This window comes from Halichoerus grypus, chromosome 7 (assembly GCF_964656455.1).
Source record: "Halichoerus grypus chromosome 7, mHalGry1.hap1.1, whole genome shotgun sequence".
Lineage (NCBI taxonomy): Eukaryota > Metazoa > Chordata > Mammalia > Carnivora > Phocidae > Halichoerus > Halichoerus grypus.
This window is the reverse complement of record NC_135718.1, coordinates 51728754-51746756: the sequence shown is the minus strand read 5'-3', so window position 1 is coordinate 51746756 and position 18003 is coordinate 51728754. Positions and strand designations below refer to the sequence as shown.

Genomic DNA, 18003 nt, shown 5'->3' with positions numbered 1-18003 from the left:
CAAAAATTCTCACCAAAATACTAGCCAGTAGGATCCAACAGTACATTAAAAGGATTATTCACCACAACCAAGTGGGATTTATCCCTGGGCTGCAAGGTTGGTTCAACATCTGCAAATCAATCAATGTGATACAATACATTAATAAAACAAAGAACAAGAACCATATGATCCTCTCAATAGATGCAGAAAAAGCATTTGACAAAGTACAGCATTCTTTCTTGATCAAAACTCTTCAGAGTATAGGGATAGAGGGTACATACCTCAATATCATAAAAGCCACCTGTGAAAAACCCACAGCAAATATCATTCTCAATGGGGAAAAACGGAGAGCTTTCCCCCTAGGGTCAGGAACATGGCAGGGATGTCCACGATCACCACTGCTATTCAACATAGTATTAGAAGTCCTAGCCACAGCAATCAGACAACAAAAAGAAATCAAAGGCATCCGAATCAGCAAAGAAGAAGTCAAACTCTCACTCTTTGCAGATGATATGATACTTTATGTGGAAAACCCAAAAGACTGCACCCCAAAACTGCTAGAACTCATACAGGAATTCAGTAAAGAGGCAGGATATAAAATCAATGCCCAGAAATCAGTGGCATTCCTATACACCAACAACAAGACAGAAGAAAGAGAAATTAAGGAGTCGATCCCATTTACAATTGCACCCAAAGCCATAAGATACCTAGGAATAAATCTAACCAAAGAGGCAAAGAATCCGTACTCAGAAAACTATAAAATACTCATGAAAGAAATTGAGGAAGACACAAAGAAATGGAAAAACGTTCCATGCTCATGGATTGGAAGAACAAATATTGTGAAGATGTCCATGCTACCTAGAGCAATCTACACATTAATGTAATCCCTAGCAAAATACCATCAGCTTTTTTCAAAGAAATGGAACAAATAATCTTAAAATTTGTATGAAACCAGAAAAGACCCCACATAGCCAGAGGAATGTTGAAAAAGAAAAGCAAAGCTGGTGGCATCACAATTCCGGACTTCAAGCTCTATTACAAAGCTGTCATGATCAAGACAGTATGGTACTGGCACAAAAACAGACACATAGATCAATGGAACAGAATAGAGAGCCCAGAAATGGACGCTCAACTCTATGGTCAACTAATCTTCGACAAAGCAGGAAAGAATGTCCAAAGGAAAAAAGATAGTCTCTTCAACAAATGGTGTTGGGATAATTGGACAGCCACATGCAGAAGAATGAAACTGGACCATTTCTTTACACTACACACAAAAATGGACTCAAAATGGTTGAAAGACCTAAATGTGAGGCAGGAGTCCATCAAAATCCTAAAGGAGAACACAGGCAACAACCTCTTCGACCTCAGCCACGGCAGCTTCTTCCTAGAAACATTGCCAAAGGCAAGGGAAGCAAGGGCAAAAATGAACTATTGAGACTTCATCAAGATAAAAAGTTTTTGCACAGCAAAAGAAATAGTCAACAAAACCAAAAGACAACCGACAGAATGGGAGAAGATATTTGCAAATGACATATCAGCTAAAGGGCTAGTATCCAAAATCTATAAAGAACTTATCAAACTCAACACCCAAAGAACAAATAATCCAATCAAGAAATGGGCAAAAGACATGAACAGACATTTTTCCAAAGAAGACATCCAAATGGCCAACAGACACATGAAAAAGTGCTCAACATTGCTCGGCATCAGGGAAATCCAAATCAAAACCTCAATGAGATACCGCCTTACACCAGTCAGAATGGCTAAAGTTAACAAGTCAGGAAACGACAGATGTTGGCAGGGATGCAGAGAAGGGGGAACCCTCCTACACTGTTGGTGGGAATGCAAGCTGGTGCAGCCACTCTGGAAAACAGTATGGAGGTTCCTCAGAAAGTTGAAAATAGAGCTGCCCTACGACCCAGCAATTGCACTACTGGGTATTTACCCCAAAGATACAAATGTAGTGATCTGAAGGGGTACGTGCACCCCGAAGATGTGGTATACATATATACGATGGAATATTATGCAGCCATCAAAAGGAATGAAATCTTGCCATTTGCAACGACGTGGATGGAACTGGAAGGTATTATGCTGAGTGAAATAAGTCAATCAGAGAAAGACATGTATCATATTATCTCACTGATAAGAGGAATTCTTAATCTCAGGAAACAAACAGGGTTGCTGGAGTGGTGGGGGATGGGAGGGATGGGGTGGCTGGGTGATAGACACTGGGGAGGGTATGTGCTATGGTGAGTGCTGTGAATTGTGTATGACTGTTGAATCACAGACCTGTACCTCTGAAACAAATAATACATTATATGTTAAAAAAAAAAAAAAAAGGAAGAAGATAGCAGGAAGGGAAAAATGAAGGGGGGAGAAATCGGAGGGGGAGACGAATCATGAGAGACTATGGACTCTGAGAAACAAACTGAGGGTTCTAAAGGGGAGGGGGATGGGGGGATGGGTTAGCCTGGTGATGGGTATTAAGGAGGGCACGTTCTGCATGGAGCATTGGGTGTTATACGCAAACAATGAATCATGGAACACTACATCAAAAACTAATGATGTAATGTATGGTGATTAACATAACATAAAAAAAAAAAAGTTGCCACCCCATCGTGGGGAGTTTACCAGGCTGAGTGAATTAAAAAATCTGAGCTTGCGAAAAGGTGGCAAATCTTACTTTGTTATGACTTGGAAAGTCTCTTACAAAGAGAAAACAAGTGTCTAATAATGCACATCATTTTTAGTAGCCTACCACTTCTGAGAGAGGAAAATAGTAAAATTAGTTCTTCAGGAATTTGATTGAAAAAAAAAACCCAGTTTCTTGTCAACAGTGCTTTTTTCCCCTCCGTACCAACTGGTTTTGATATTTATAGATTGCATAGGAGTGGAAGGTAGACATTTAAGATTCTTATTAGGTTTATTATAATAATAATGACAGTTCAATAACAGTAGTAGTTATATATTTGTATTGCTTTATTGCCATAGTGTTTTCAAGTTTATCCTTTTGCTTGAAGCCACTGTTGGGTAAGCAGGGCAAGTATTGTTACCTACCCACTCCTCATTTTATAAGTTAGAAAGCTGAAGCCCATTGTAAACAAGGTTCAAAGTCCCAAGAGTAAGGATTTGAACACAGATCTGCTTGGTCCTAGCGTGGTGTGCTTTCAATAACACTGTGCATGCTACCTCCTGAAACATTTTCAGTGTATACTTGCCCATAAATAAGACAATCTAATGGGATTTTTTTTCCCTAAAGCACACATTACTATGGTAACAAACCCTCCATAGCAAGAAGATCACAAGCACATTTTCCCCTGAAGTTCAGACTTGATTATGTAATCACCATCAAGAGGAGAATCATTATTAACAAAATTTGCAGGCTGGTCTTTAAAGTGGTTATGCCATTCCAGGAAGCTAATGCATATTTTTAAAAGCAAAAGGAGAAAGTAGATGGTTTGGGTATTTTGCTTTATTTCTGCATTTTCTTGTGCTATCCCAGATGTACTGGAGGAAAGGAAAAAGACAAGCATGTTAACAGAAATGACGTATTTGTGCATCTCATGATATCTTGCCAGTAAGTATTTGAGAGAGTACAGTGACAATATCTGTTTTGAGCAGAGGACAAGGGACCTCACCGGTGGCCATGCAGAAAGCCCAGCAGGTGTCGCAGGGTCTGGACGTGCTCACAGCAAAAGTGGAAAATGCAGCCCGCAAGCTGGAAGCTATGACCAACTCCAAGCAGAGCATTGCCAAGAAGATTGATGCTGCTCAGGTAGTAATGATGATTTTCAGGTGGGAAGTAAAAGACAAATGTTCCATAACTATTCTTCATTTCTGTCTGTCTTTCTGTCTGTCTCTCTCATTTACTGTGGGTGGATAACGGGTGTTTCTAAGTGATGACTGATTCCCAGCAATTACCAGGGTTAACACCTCTCCTCCCACCATAGGTTTAGACTTAGACTCATGTTTATCTATATTTTGAAATAGAGATCTTAATTTGAATACTCTGGTTAGTTAAAAGGAAGTACTCTGAGTACCAAGAGAATACTACTAGTTCCTGGTATAGATCACAGTACATAAAAACTGTTCTTCATCTTAGAATTCCCAACTATGTTTGGTCATAACAGTGTTAAAGGATTAAAGTTTTCCGATGCTACTCTCCTATAAAATGATTTTCAAGCGTTTCACAGAGAAACACAAATGTTTGAGAAGTTGAATTAATAAGGTGTGATTAAGTCAAAGATAAGATAAAGCTTGTGAAAATATTCTAACGGGAATGAAAAAAATCACTTAATCAATGAAGGATTGATTCGATTTTACCTGAGCTAAGAACCTATGTAAAACAATAAGAATCAGCATTGTAAAAGATCACTGGTGTGCCTTGTGATTACTTTTGAAATCTTTCTGATGGCCTTGTTGAGTTTAGAGAAATGTGGTTTATGAGATCTCAGTTTGCTTTTTTTCTGTTTCTGTGTGTGTAGAATTGGCTTGCAGATCCAAATGGTGGACCAGAAGGAGAAGAACAGATCCGAGGGGCTTTGGCTGAAGCCCGGAAAATAGCAGAATTATGTGATGATCCTAAAGAGAGAGATGACATTCTACGTTCTCTTGGGGAAATATCTGCTCTGACTTCTAAATTAGCAGATCTCCGGAGACAGTATGTATTTAATTTCTGATATTGCCCTTTAATCTCTCTTTTCTCCCCCAGGCACATAGATAGTTGAATGCTGTAGGTTAAATGCACGTATGATGCTCTTCCACTGTATTCTCGTTGATTCTGTGTGACATGGCTAGGTCAGATACTACTTCTATTTTATTATTGACATAACTGAGGTTTAATGATTTATTGCTGATCACATGGTTTTAAATGAATACATTTAGGATGCTAAGAACTCCTTTTTTGAGATCTACTTTTTAATTTCTAAGCTAGGAGTTTTCCGGCTACGTCATGTTTGTGGCATAACCGTTTCCCAGGCATATGAGGAAAATAATTTTTGTGGCTATCTAAGAAAAGATTCTGTGGAGGGGAGTGGAGGGGGGCGCAAGAAGACGCTTTCTTCTTTCCCCAGCAAGGTTATTTCTTATGTAACAATTATAAAAGATCCTTAAATACACTGTCCTCACCACAGCTGCTGCTTTTAAAGACTTTCATGGCATCTACTTTGATTATATAGAAAAGAGGTGTTGCTTTGTTCTTTTGATTGATATGTTTCTCTCTTAAACAAACAAACTGCAGCACATGCTAAAAGAACATTAAAAAAGAGTACAACGTCAAAAGTAAAAGTTGCTTCTTGCCCACCTCAGTCCTCCAGCCACTTCTCCAGGGGTAACCGTAGTCAAGTATTTTGTGAGATTTGGCTTTTCGTTTAACTTGCATATTTCATTTCCTGTTCTTCCATGGAAGAGTACCTAACCTTTTTTCAGTGACTGGTACCTTGGAGTTCTTTCAAGCCTTACATTGACCAAGAGGACATTGTTGGTTAAGAAGGCATATCCCTGCCTAGCTGGGACTGTGAAATAGGAGATGGGTGGGAGCAGAGTAGATACACATTAGGCAGGAGGTTGTGATGGAGACCAACTTAAATAACAGCTCAAGTTTGATTATATACCAAACTTGATCATTTGGGGATCACTGTTTTATACCCCAAAACCTTAAATTGTTTAGGTGGAGAAAATAAATAATCTGACAATTATGAAATTTAAAATATAATGTCTATACAGTTAGGTCTGTGTTCATTACTACTAACCCATTTGTATAATCTGTTTACATTCTTATTAGTTTAAAAATACTCGAAACAGAAAACTGTTTTAAAGACTGTAACACAATTCCATATACATATCGGGTACTCATTAATGTTTCATAGTGATGAAGAGAGAATTGATGGTAATGGTGTTAAGGGCAAACCTCCCTGTGTGGTCACATGCCATCATTACTTATTGCTATAACATATACATATACATAGCTTTCTGGTAGCAGGAGAGCCATGACCAGAGCCATGGTAAATACCTTCTTTGTCCAGCTTTATAATGGAGAAGGTATAGAAATTTAAAGTCACAAAGGAGTTCTTAAGAGAGTATCTAAATTAGTCATTCTGGCACGTAGACTAATATTTTCATTTTTATTGGTGAGACAGAGAAGACTAGCCTGAAGTTCTCTCTAAGTGGACTTGAGGTGTAAAATGTGTCAGACTCTGTATGTTCATAATGGTTAGAATCTGAAGTCTTTGGAGTGGGATTTTGGGGGCAGTAATCTCCCTTTGTGATATATAATGTGGTTTTCTTTTTATTTCTGTGTTGATGTTCTTGTTCAAGTTTTTTGGTTGCAAGGAACTAACTCAAGTAAAAAGTGGAAGTTTATTAGAAATATGTAGAGGTATCTAATGGAACTTAATTGTTTGAAGTATGACCAGGTCTGGTGGCAGCTCTCAGCTCCTCCCTCCATCTCTTAGTAGCTGTATGGTATGCTGTCTGCTGCACTCTGTGTGTTGATTTTGTTTATTTGGGTTCTTTGTCTAGTTTTGACCTTCCATGTCCCAAGCTTAGTATGACTTTCTAGTTGCAGATCCACCAGTAGTTGACTATGCAGTGTTTTTGAAGTATGGACCAAGGACAGCCTACCCTAGAATCAACCTGGGAAGGTTGTAAAAAATGTATACCCTGGACCCCACACCAACATACTTAATCAGAATCTCTTGATGGTGGATTTAACAATCTGCATTTAAAACTAAGATCCCAGGTGACTTTTATGCACACAGGCAGTAGGTGCCTTGCATGACTGTGGCCATGTTGTCTTTGAGTTAGATAACCAGTTCAATCAGTTATGGCAAGGACTGGAGAATTACTTGATAGCAATGTAAGTATCTAAGAGTGAGGACTCGGAGGTCAGACAGAGTGCCTGGGTTTGAATCCTGAGTCCACCAAAGGAAGTGATAGGACCTTTTAGCACCTCAGTTTTGTTTGAATAACGGGGATAATACTGGTATCTACCTCATAGGGTTGTTGTGAGGATTAAATAATATAAGAGTATTTGCAATAGTAACTGTCAGAGTTGGGACTCAAAAGACTGTACTCCTGGGCGCCTGGATGGCTCAGTGGGTTAAGTGTCTGCCTTTGGCTCAGGTCATGATCTCAGGGTCCTGGGATCAAGCCCCGAGCCAGGCTCCCTGCTCAGCGGGGTGTCTGCTTCTTCTTCTCCCTCTCCCTACCACCCCCTTTCAGCCTCCGCTCCTGCTCTCTCTCTCTCAAAAAAGAAAAAAAAAAAAAAAAAGATTGTACTACTACTAGTTCTACTACAATTAGTTCTATAACTGCTTCAGCTGCTGTTACACAACATACATGGCTACTTGGGTCCACCTAGTTCCTGAGGGAACTAGCATTTTCCACGATGGCTGGCTGAGCTCAGCTAACCAAATGGTTGAGCTTGATTGAGGTAGACTGACTCAAACTCATATTTAATGTTTTAACTGGGATAATGCAATCTGAATTTAAATTATTAATTTCTTATTTTAGTGCCAAATAAACCACTCTCCTTCCAAACTAAGCTAATAACAATCATTAGCAATTTGTCATCTCATTAGCATTTGTATAGCAATTCAAACCATCTCAGTGTAAATTGTGTCTGTGACAGGATGGCTTTTTTCTTTTTTTTTTCTCTTCAGGGGCAAAGGAGATTCCCCAGAGGCCCGAGCATTGGCCAAGCAGGTGGCCACAGCTCTGCAGAACCTGCAGACCAAAACCAATAGAGCTGTGGCCAACAGCAGGCCAGCCAAGGCAGCTGTCCACCTGGAGGGCAAGATTGAGCAAGCACAGCGGTGGATTGATAATCCCACAGTGGATGATCGGGGAGTTGGTAAGGCCATAAGTGCATGTACCCTCATTAAACTGGTCTCAGTGAAAATGAGCAAGTTGTTGATAGAGATCTTGTTCATCTGTAATTAGATGCAGAAGGGGTTCTGCAGTGACTGGTGAGTAAGTCATTCTACAGCGGGACTCCATTTCCAAGTGTAGCCAATATGATTCCTGTGATTTAATCAAGAAGAATTAGCAAATAAATGGTTTTGCTGTGGGCAAATAGAAAGGTCCTCAGGTTGGAATTGAAACTTTGAACTAATTATTTCCAGTCTATGTATACTTTCATTCTATTGTATTTCGATTACAGTCCTTGGAAAATACCCAGTTAAATGTAATTTTTTGAAAATAAGTAAGAGGGAGGCACTTAGCTACCGAGGTGATTTTCATTAGCGAGGGCTCCTGCATCACACAGTCACCCATAGCATTGATAACCTAGAATTTTGATTTTGGGGAGATTTTAGGGATGAATCTGTAAGAATTTAGGTCATTTTATGATAGCAAACCAGCTGAAGCTGAAAGATCTATTTACTTCATTTACTGTATTTGTTGGATAAAAAGATAAATTTTTAAATTGGTGATTCCCAGTGTTGGGGAATCAGGCAGATGTATAATTTACTGGGGGAGGAATAAATTGGTATAAACATTCTGAACAGCAATTTACTGTTACGTGTTAAGAGCTTTAAAAAAGTTGATACTCATTGACTTAGCAATTTGACTTAGAGGAATTTATTATAAGAAAGAATTAGACATTTTCTAAGGAGTCACACATAAGAATGTATATAAACAGCGTAAATGTTTAATAATAAATAAATGATCAGTAATTGTAGTTAATATGATAAAATATTACATAGATTTTTAGATCATGATTTTTTTAAGAATATTCAGTGATATGGAAAAATGCTCCCCTTAAATAAAAAAAGCGAGGCATAAAAGTTAATGTAAAGTGTGATCTCAATTTTGTAAAAGAGAAATGTGTATTTGTATAGGAATGTGCGATACATTAAAAAAGACTGGAAGATTTGCAATAACGTGGATCTGGATCTAGAGGGTATAATGCTAAGTGAAATATGTCAATTAGAGAAAGACAAATACCATATGATTTCACTCATGTGTAGAATTTAAAAAACAAACGAACAAAGAAATTGAGACAAACCAAAAAAAAACCAGACTTAACCATAGAGAACAAATCGATGGTTACCAGAGGGGAGGTTGGGATGGGTGAAACAGGTGAAGGGGATTAAGAGTACACGTAACAGTGATGAGCACTGAGTAATGTATAGAATTGTCGAATCACTGTATTGTACACCTGAAACTGATATAACACTGTGAACTATACTGGAATTAAAATTAAATAAATAAATACTAGTAGAATAATTTTTCAGAAGACCGGAAGGAAATGTTCAACTGTATCAGTCTCTGAGGATTATGGGTGGATAACCTATTCTTATTTATGCTTTTCTGAATCTCCTAAATTTTTCTGTTGTTAGGGGCAAAAACCAACAACACAGTAGTTTAGCACAATGGCACTGCAGTTGCCTTCTCTGGGTCTATGTGAGTTATAGTGTTTTCCTCTGGATCCAGGTCAGGCTGCCATCCGGGGGCTTGTGGCCGAAGGGCATCGTCTGGCTAATGTCATGATGGGGCCGTATCGCCAAGATCTTCTTGCAAAGTGTGACCGTGTGGACCAGCTGACGGCCCAGCTGGCTGACCTGGCTGCCAGAGGGGAAGGAGAGAGTCCTCAGGCGAGAGCCCTTGCCTCTCAGCTCCAAGACTCCTTAAAGGTACAACTTTGGAGCACATATCACAACATTTCTCTGCTTACTGTTATTGACAGACTAGGGAGAGAGGGAGATTTTTAAAATACATAATTTCTTGAGACTAGGGAAAGTGAAGAGTGGATCGAGGAGGATATAAGGAAGTCCAGAGTTTATTAGGAGAAAGCTCATCTGTGTTTGACGACAGCTGAAGTTTTTCAAGTTTCAGTCCAGTGGGAACACTTTCGTGATATTTGCTCTACCAGGTGTCACCTGTACTTCTTTATTTGGTCCATATTTTTCTTAACATGGACTCCCTTTTTAAACTTAAGTGGATCTATTTAAAAGAAAACTTTGTAATAATCTTGAAATCATGAGCTTGATGAGCTAGTTATATTTTTCCTAGTATTCTTTAAAAGAGAATGTATAATTATTAAAATCAGAACACTGGCCTATCTAACACCTAAAATCATCTCAGGTATCCATGAGCCACCCACCTTGAGACACAATGGCAGTGACCGAGAAGAGACTTCTTTGTGTAAATCCAGAAAACTTAGGTTGGACTAACAGGAGCCTTTTCATGACTTCTAAGAATCCTCTTTAGACCCATCTTAAGAAATGGATACGTAGACTGGTTACCAAAGTTTTTCTAGAAATTTAACTGAAAAAACATGTATCCAAAAAAATTCCCATCCTTAAATTCTTTACTCTTAATGTGAGAAAATGCTTAGAAATTTGGCACTGCATCCACCAAACGATCCTTACCATTTCTATGGTCATTATCAGGCTCCTCCAGCATTGGGAATGGTGAGGAACTCTTTCATTTCAGAGTCTTCTTTGGGTTCTGTCCCGTGAATCTCAGTATCATTTCTTAGAAGCCAAGAAAGGAAGTAAGATTTCTTGTTTGGGTGGAGCAGTCTCCAGGGAAATGTGGGTCCTGTCTTAGCCTCCCTCCCACAGGCTGATCTCTTGAGGGCGGGATTCATCTCTTACACCTGCTCCATGCTGGCTTAGTACTTTGTACGTAGTTGATAGTACATACTTACTGAATGAAAGAGCATATGAATGGATGAATGTGTCACTGACGTGAGGACATTGGCAGATGTGCTTTTTGGACATTTTTGGTAATTTTTATTCATAAACAATGTTTTTAAGGATCTGAAAGCCCGGATGCAGGAGGCGATGACTCAGGAGGTATCAGATGTTTTCAGCGATACCACAACTCCCATCAAGCTGTTGGCGGTGGCGGCCACGGCGCCTCCTGATGCTCCCAGTAGGGAGGAAGTGGGTATCTGAGGTCTTTCATTTCTTCTGTTGGCCAGACGTGTGTACACACACACACACACATACACACACACACACATTTATATCTATTTGTATATTTGTAAAGGTAAAATGTGATTTCTGTGTGCATGGGGGGCAGTGGTTGGGAAATTGTGGACGAAGGGCGGAAGGGCAGGGGAGGGAAGGCCTTGCCCCCTCTTCCTCAGTCACCAGGTGTATCAGTCAGGAGTGTCTGTAGGACTTGTCTTTAGTCATAAGCTGTAGAAGACCTGCCTCTCAGAGACAAAAGCCACTGGGTTTTCTTTTTATTGTGTAAAAAGAAACATGGAGATAGGTAGCCCTTGAGACCATGAGAGCTGCCACGTCTGGGATTTTCTTGGTCTTTTCCTGATGGTGTGAGACCGGCTGTTACAACCCCACGCATCATGTTCAGGACGGTAAGAAATGAGGGATAGGGCACTCCAGTCCCAACTGTCCCTTTTATTAGGACATTTTATTCTCAACAGAGAAGTCAGGGCAGTCCTTTTAAATGATTTGATGTCATTCTTCTACTCAACCCCTTCCATCAACTCCTTTCTGTCCCCGAGAGAAGCCAGAGTCCTTACAATGACGGTAAAGCCAGTGATGTGCTTAGGGCAGCACTCCAGGAAAAAAGTCTAAAACCCAGAAAGCCCTGGTTTGTCATGTTTGTTTATTTCCCTGATGTAAATATTCCCATGGTGGCTGTCTCCACGTGGGGTCACTGAACGCAGACTTGGGAAGAGACGGGCACATTTGGCTCTGAGGGGCTGGTGGGAGTTGTGACCTCGGCTTCAGCTCACCACTGCATCTGGTTCGCTCGGGTCCTACCACCCTCACCCCTCACACGCCTCGGTCTACACTGACCGCCTTGTGCTGTATTCCCAGTCTGCCCTGTTTATGCTTACCGCGTTCTAACGTTGCAGCCGTTGTGTTTGTTCTCTCTGATCCTCCCATAGAGAATTATTTGTATTATTCATTCCCTTTCGTCAGTGCCTACTGAAATGTCACTTTTGGGTCACTGCCTAATATACAAGCTCTCCCCCCCACCCCAGGGATTTCCTAATCTCCATATCCGACTTCTCTCCTCAGCATTTTTCAACATTTGACATGTTTACCTCAGTTCTTGTTTGTCTCTCTCCCTCACATTATTAGCATGAAAGGCCATGCAGGCGAGGAGTTTGTTTTGTCCTACTTTATTCCCAGTTCTTTCTTAAGATTTTATTTATTTATTTGAGAGTGGGTGAGAGAGAGAGAGAGAGCAAGCGAGAGCATGAGGGGGGAGTTGCACAGGAAGAGGGAGAAGCAGACTCCTCGCTGAGCAGGGAGACTAACGCGGGACTTGATCCCAGGACTCTGGGATCATGACCTGAGTCGAAGGCAGATGCTTAACCGACTGAGCCACCCAGGCGCCCCTTTATTCCCAGTTCTTTTTAAAAAAATTTTGTTATTTTTTTTAAATTTAAATTCAATTAGCCAACATATAGAAACATCATTAGTTTCAGATGTAGAGTTCAGTAATTCATCAGTTGCATATAATACCCAGTGCTCCTCACATCACATACCCTTCTTAATGCCCGTCACCCAGTTACCCCATCCCCCTCCTCCCTCCCCTCCAGCAGCCCTCAGTTTCTTTCCCATAGTTAAGAGTCTCTCATGGTTTGTCTCCCTCTCTGATTTCTTCCCATTCCATTTCCCCCCCTTCCCCTATGATCCTCTGCACTGTGTCTTATATTCCTCATATGAGTGAAATCATATGATAATTGTCTTTCTCTGATTGACTTATTTCATTTAGCATAATACCCTCCAGTTCCATCCACGTCGATATAAATGGTACGATTTCATCCTTTATGATGGCTGAGTAATATTCCATTGTATGTATATACCACATCTTCTTTATTCATTCACCTGTCAGTGGACATCTTGGCTCAGAAACAGACAAATTAATGGAACAGAACAGAGAACCCAGAAATGGACCTTCAACTAATCTTCGACAAAGCAGGAAAGAATATTCCCAGTTCTTTTTTTTTTTTTTTAAAGATTTTATTTATTTATTTGAGAGAGAGAGAGAGAGAAACAGCATGAGAGAGGAGAGGGTCAGAGGGAGAAGCAGGCTCCCCGCTGAGCCGGGAGCCCGATGTGGGACTTGATCCCAGGACTCTGGGATCATGACCTGAGCTGAAGGCAGTCGCTTAACCAACTGAGCCACCCAGGCGCCCAGAATATTCCCAGTTCTTAAAACAATGCCTGGCACATTGTTTTTGCTGAATGAATAAAAGTAAAGGCTTTCCCAGAAATCCTCCAGGAGACGTTTGCTTATGTTTCATAAGCTGCTCCAGCTGTAGAGGAATCTAGGAAAGCAAGTCTTGGCAGCAAAGAAGAAGGGGTTGTTGGGTCAGGCACCTAAGACCAGGTAGAATTGGTGGGTGGAGGTTTGTGTAATTCTTATTTGCTGATGACCCTCATTTCTTTCTCTGGCCTAGGTCATGGCGCGGTTCAGCTCATGGTCCCCTTGAACTAGGATGATTTGCTGTTCTTTTCCTTCCAGAGTTCTCTGAGTTTTAGACTAGTAGATCAAAGTCTCCACTGGTTCATTGATACGTCAGCTTGTGTTGTCCACCTATTCTCTCTCTCTCTCTCTCTCGGAAATTTGTGAGTTGCCATTGACTCTTCCCACACCAATAAATAACTAAGGCAAGCTAATTTGATCTCACAAACAGTTCTTGAATCCTTTACATTTTCCATTCATGTTGCTCCAGCTCTCGTTCTGATCCCTGTCCCCTGCTGCCTTAAATGACTACACAGCTGTGACTGGACTTTGAATCTGTCACTCGGCCACCAATAAAATAAAAATACAGATTTGACCCTATTTTTACTGCTCAGCCTTTTATCCTTTGTCATAGGATAAAGCCAGAGTGCTAGGATCTGCTCCTGCTACTCTCTCTCTCTACCTGTTTCCCACAAACCCCTGCCTCTCAGTTCATGCCCCAGCAGTATTTAATTGCTTATAGTTTCCTGCAGACTCTGTCCCTTTCCCCTTTCCATGTCTTGTTCTTTTTGTCTCTAATTATCTTTTCCTTCTTTTTTGGCTAGTTCCTATTTATCCTTTATCCTTTCATCCTTTACTTCCTGGATAGGTTTAAGCGCCTTTCCTTTTCCTCCCAGGATATCAGTGCTTAGCTTTATGATTGTACATAGTACACTCTATTGTAAGTATCTGCTTATGGGCCTTTTGTGCATCTCAAGGATGTGAGCTCCTGAGATGCAGAAATTGTGCCTTATTAATTTTTGTATCTTCAGCGCCTACTCCAGGGTCTGGCACATAGTAGGTGCTCAGTAATTTTGACTGAATGATAAGAAAAGTGGGCTGAACAGCCAGTTAAATCAGAGGGAGGAGCAGACAGGGCTGGAACTGGGATGATTAACTAGGGTAAGCGAAAGCCTTGTAGATCCAGAGTGTGGGAGACCAGCGAAGATAAGAAACAAGGACTGAGGCTAGGAGAAGGGGACTAGGAGATCAGAGATTTAGACAGAGATTCTGAGCATTAAATGGCAAGAACCCAGGTGACTGAACGGAAACAAGAAGCCAGTGTGGAGAAAAGACTTGAGTGGGTCAACACAGCACCCTGGCAATGCGATTGGAGCCTGCTCTTGAGCCAGGAGACCTTTAGAGCTTTAGAGGTGGTCTGCCAGGAGCTAGAGCTGGTCTCCAAGTAGGGCAGGCAGACCCTCAGGAGGAGGCAAAGAAGAGGAGGGATCCTGCCAGGCCGGTCCTGACATGCTCTGGGTAGAGTGTAAACCTGACCCAGCACTGTTTGGGATGCCTTGTATTTTCAAGCATTGTTACCCAAACAAGTTGACAGAAGGTCTTTTGTCATTTTATCTGAGTTAAATAGTCCCCTTCATTGTATGCAACCTTGCATAGTAACCGCATCAAAGGAAAAGCTAACTTTTTAAAAAATTTGAGAGATGAATGAACAATTCAGAAGATGGTTTTGTATTTGGGGTAATAAAAATCAGCCTTCCTTGCCCTGATGTCAGGCCTGAGCGTGAGCACCAGCTATCATTTTTCCCATGGAGGTCAGGGGCAGAGTTTTTACAACATTAATGGTAATGGATATGTGAGGGCTGCCGCCTTGAGGAGGGTGGAGTACAGCTTAGGACTGTGGATATTCTTGAGTTTTTCATGTACCCAGCCACCTACCCTGGAGCCTGGAGTGGGCTTGTCTGTCTTCTTCAAACCACAGGATAAGACTTTTGGGAACAGGGATTTTTGAAGTCTTCACATTCGCTGAACTCCTTGTTGCAGACCACACAGCGCCGTGTGTCCTGTCTGCACTTGGTAAGCGTCGGTTGAACAGAAATTCAAGTGTGTGTGCGTGATGCTTATGGCCAAACCTCGGAGGAGATAGAGCAAGGCCAAGACCTGGCAATCGCCAGATTGTTGTCGTAGTAACTAGGGTTTGATGTCATCCGTGAAGTCTTTGCTTGAGCAGTTGCTGCCTCTACTTAAAGAGAGAGTTTTTCTTAGGCTTCCTGACTCATTTTATTGAAATAAATTTTCCTAATGTCTTTGTTTTTTCCTCAAGGTATTTGATGAGAGGGCAGCTAACTTTGAGCACCATTCGGGAAGGCTCGGTGCCACGGCGGAGAAGGCAGCTGCTGTTGGAACTGCTAATAAATCCACTGTAGAAGGCATTCAGGCATCAGTAAAGACGGCCCGAGAACTCACACCCCAGGTTGAATTTTGTTCACTCTTCATTGTTTCGATACTCACCATATAGTGTTCAGTAAAGGTCAATTACAGAACAGTTTCTATACATTTTTGAACACTTACTGTACATTGTCATGAAAGAAACACACAGTGTCAAAATCATTTTTATAATGTTTCGGTTTTCTACAATGATCATAGATAACTTCACGGTAGAAAAAACTGGTAAAGCAAACCCTGCTCACACACACCCATACTTAGAGAAATATTTGGATAATCCTGAGAGGTTAGTCTGTTTTGATTGTACAGCTTACGCCTTTCCCCACATCTCTTTGAGGATATTTTTAAAAAATCTGGTTGCATTCAGGACTTGTTTTCTTTTTTCTACTTCATTATATAACCAAGTTATAGCCAGTATGCTGTGAACAGTATACTGGAAGAGTGGGGACAGAAGAAAACAAATTGGACAGGAATTAAAGTTCTCATATGTGATAGGTGTTCTTAAAAATACCAGTTCAGCATCATTTAGTGTGATGTTTGCACATTTTTTCCTAATCAAATTACAGAAAATTCATTTTTTAAAAATTGGTTTCATTCAGCAGATATGTGTTATGTCCCTGTAGTACATCAGGACCCATGCTAGGCTTTACACGCCTGTGATACTGGCTTTGGTGGGGACTTGTAGGAAAGGATGGGAAAAAAAACCCACACCTTTATTGTTTATCTTTTGCCCACGTGGCATGTTAACAAATTAGATTCTCTTGAAAAATCATACATGTCCAACTTCTTCAGAATACTTCCATGAAATATGAACATGTATACCTTTCTTTAAAAATTTCCATAAAATATGGAACATAGAATGTAGGTATTTCTGTATAAAACTGAGATTCCTAAAAAAGAGAAAAAAAAACTAAAGACACCAGCTATAGCAAGAGTAAGGATTTTGGAGACAGATCTGGACTTGAATCCTCTGTGACCTTGAGTTTCTTCATCTGTAAAATGGAGAGAATTCTTTTGTAATGGATATTTTGGAGGACTAAGAGGATATGTGTATAGCCTGTCACTTACCAAATACTTGGTAAATGTTAGTTCCTTCCCTAAGTGCTGTAACTGGTTCACTGGGAGCTTTTGAGCAAGTCACATTTTCTGAGTCTTGGTTTTTGTGTCAGTAAAGTTGGAGAAATTACCCGTCCTGTTTCATAGGATTGTTGTGAGGATTCAGTAAGATAATGGATGTGAAAGTACTTTGTTAACTGTAGACAGTTACTTTTTTTTTTTTTTATAAATATTCATAAATATCACTTTAAAGGTTTTTTTTTTTTTTTAAAGGTTTTTTTAGTATTTTTCTTGGTGGTGCTTTTTAAGATGGAAGAGTCTACATCAAGGGTTTAAACATGTCAGTTCTGTGTATGTTCTGAAGTATCAAGTGAATGCCATTTCCTTTGTCATTCTGTTACCTTCTCAAAAATCAGGCTGTGACTATAAAACCTTTTGCATGGGCCCAGTCGGGTGAGCTATTTAGGAGACCAAGTCTCCTGTGTTCTGCCTGCGAAGACTTGCGCATTTTTGGCTTCCTAGCGCCATCTGTAGGTGGAGAGGGGAAAGCTTCGCTGAAGGTTTGTATTCCAGTGGGAGGGCGCCCTGGGGTTTAAAGGTGGTTTTGTCATTGACAGGTCGTCTCGGCTGCTCGCATCTTACTTAGGAATCCTGGAAATCAAGCTGCTTATGAACATTTTGAGACCATGAAGAACCAGTGGATCGATAATGTCGAAAAAATGACAGGTAGAGTTGCGTGTGACGTTCTTACCGTCTAGTCCTTGAGGAATGAGTTCTGAGAAACTCGAGCAGGACCGGTTATGTTACTCAGCTGTAATTGGATGAAGGGACGGTCATGTGCCTGACGGTGTACTTGGCCCTGATTAAGGCTGCTGAGCAGCAGGGGCTTCTCATTCAAGCCTTGCAACTTTGTTTGAAGAGAGGCTCTTTGAGTCTCTTATTTTAATGCTGCCCTCCCTGTGTGATGTTTATTGTTACAGCTCCTATCTTCTCTTTGAATAGCGCCTTTGCTCAGTCTGAACCAGAGTTTGGTTTCAGAGGCTGGAAGGCGGTGTTTGTGGATACAGTAAGTGTCCCTGTCATTTTCGGCGGGTTCACATTTCAGGGAACCACAATAGCTACCATTTAATACAACTTGTCTCAGAGTTTCCTCCAACTTATCAACTACGTAGTTTTTTTAAAAAAAGGAGAAACCAACCGCCAACAAATGTGTGTCTGTGCAAGTGAGGTGTCACCTCCGAATCTTCTTCACTCTCTGTGGAGGGAGGGACAGGAGAGGAGGGAAGAGATGAGGAATGTGGGCTCCTCGACTTCCCTGCAGAACCTGCCGTGACAGGGTCCCTCGCAGCC

At 40.8% G+C, this 18003-nt stretch overlaps 1 protein-coding gene across 2 annotated transcripts in view; it reads left to right on the top strand.

The window, feature by feature from the left end:
• The window catches only part of VCL (vinculin), a 112420-nt gene that overhangs the window by 80255 nt on the left and 14162 nt on the right, over nt 1-18003 (top strand). For both annotated transcript variants that reach the window (XM_036073051.2, XM_036073052.2), the window contains exons 9-15: nt 3598-3751; nt 4461-4636; nt 7638-7828; nt 9412-9611; nt 10740-10868; nt 15476-15625; nt 17271-17379. In XM_036073051.2, the coding sequence (XP_035928944.1) occupies nt 3598-3751; nt 4461-4636; nt 7638-7828; nt 9412-9611; nt 10740-10868; nt 15476-15625; nt 17271-17379 (1109 nt within the window). The remainder of the gene's footprint in view (nt 1-3597; nt 3752-4460; nt 4637-7637; nt 7829-9411; nt 9612-10739; nt 10869-15475; nt 15626-17270; nt 17380-18003) is intronic.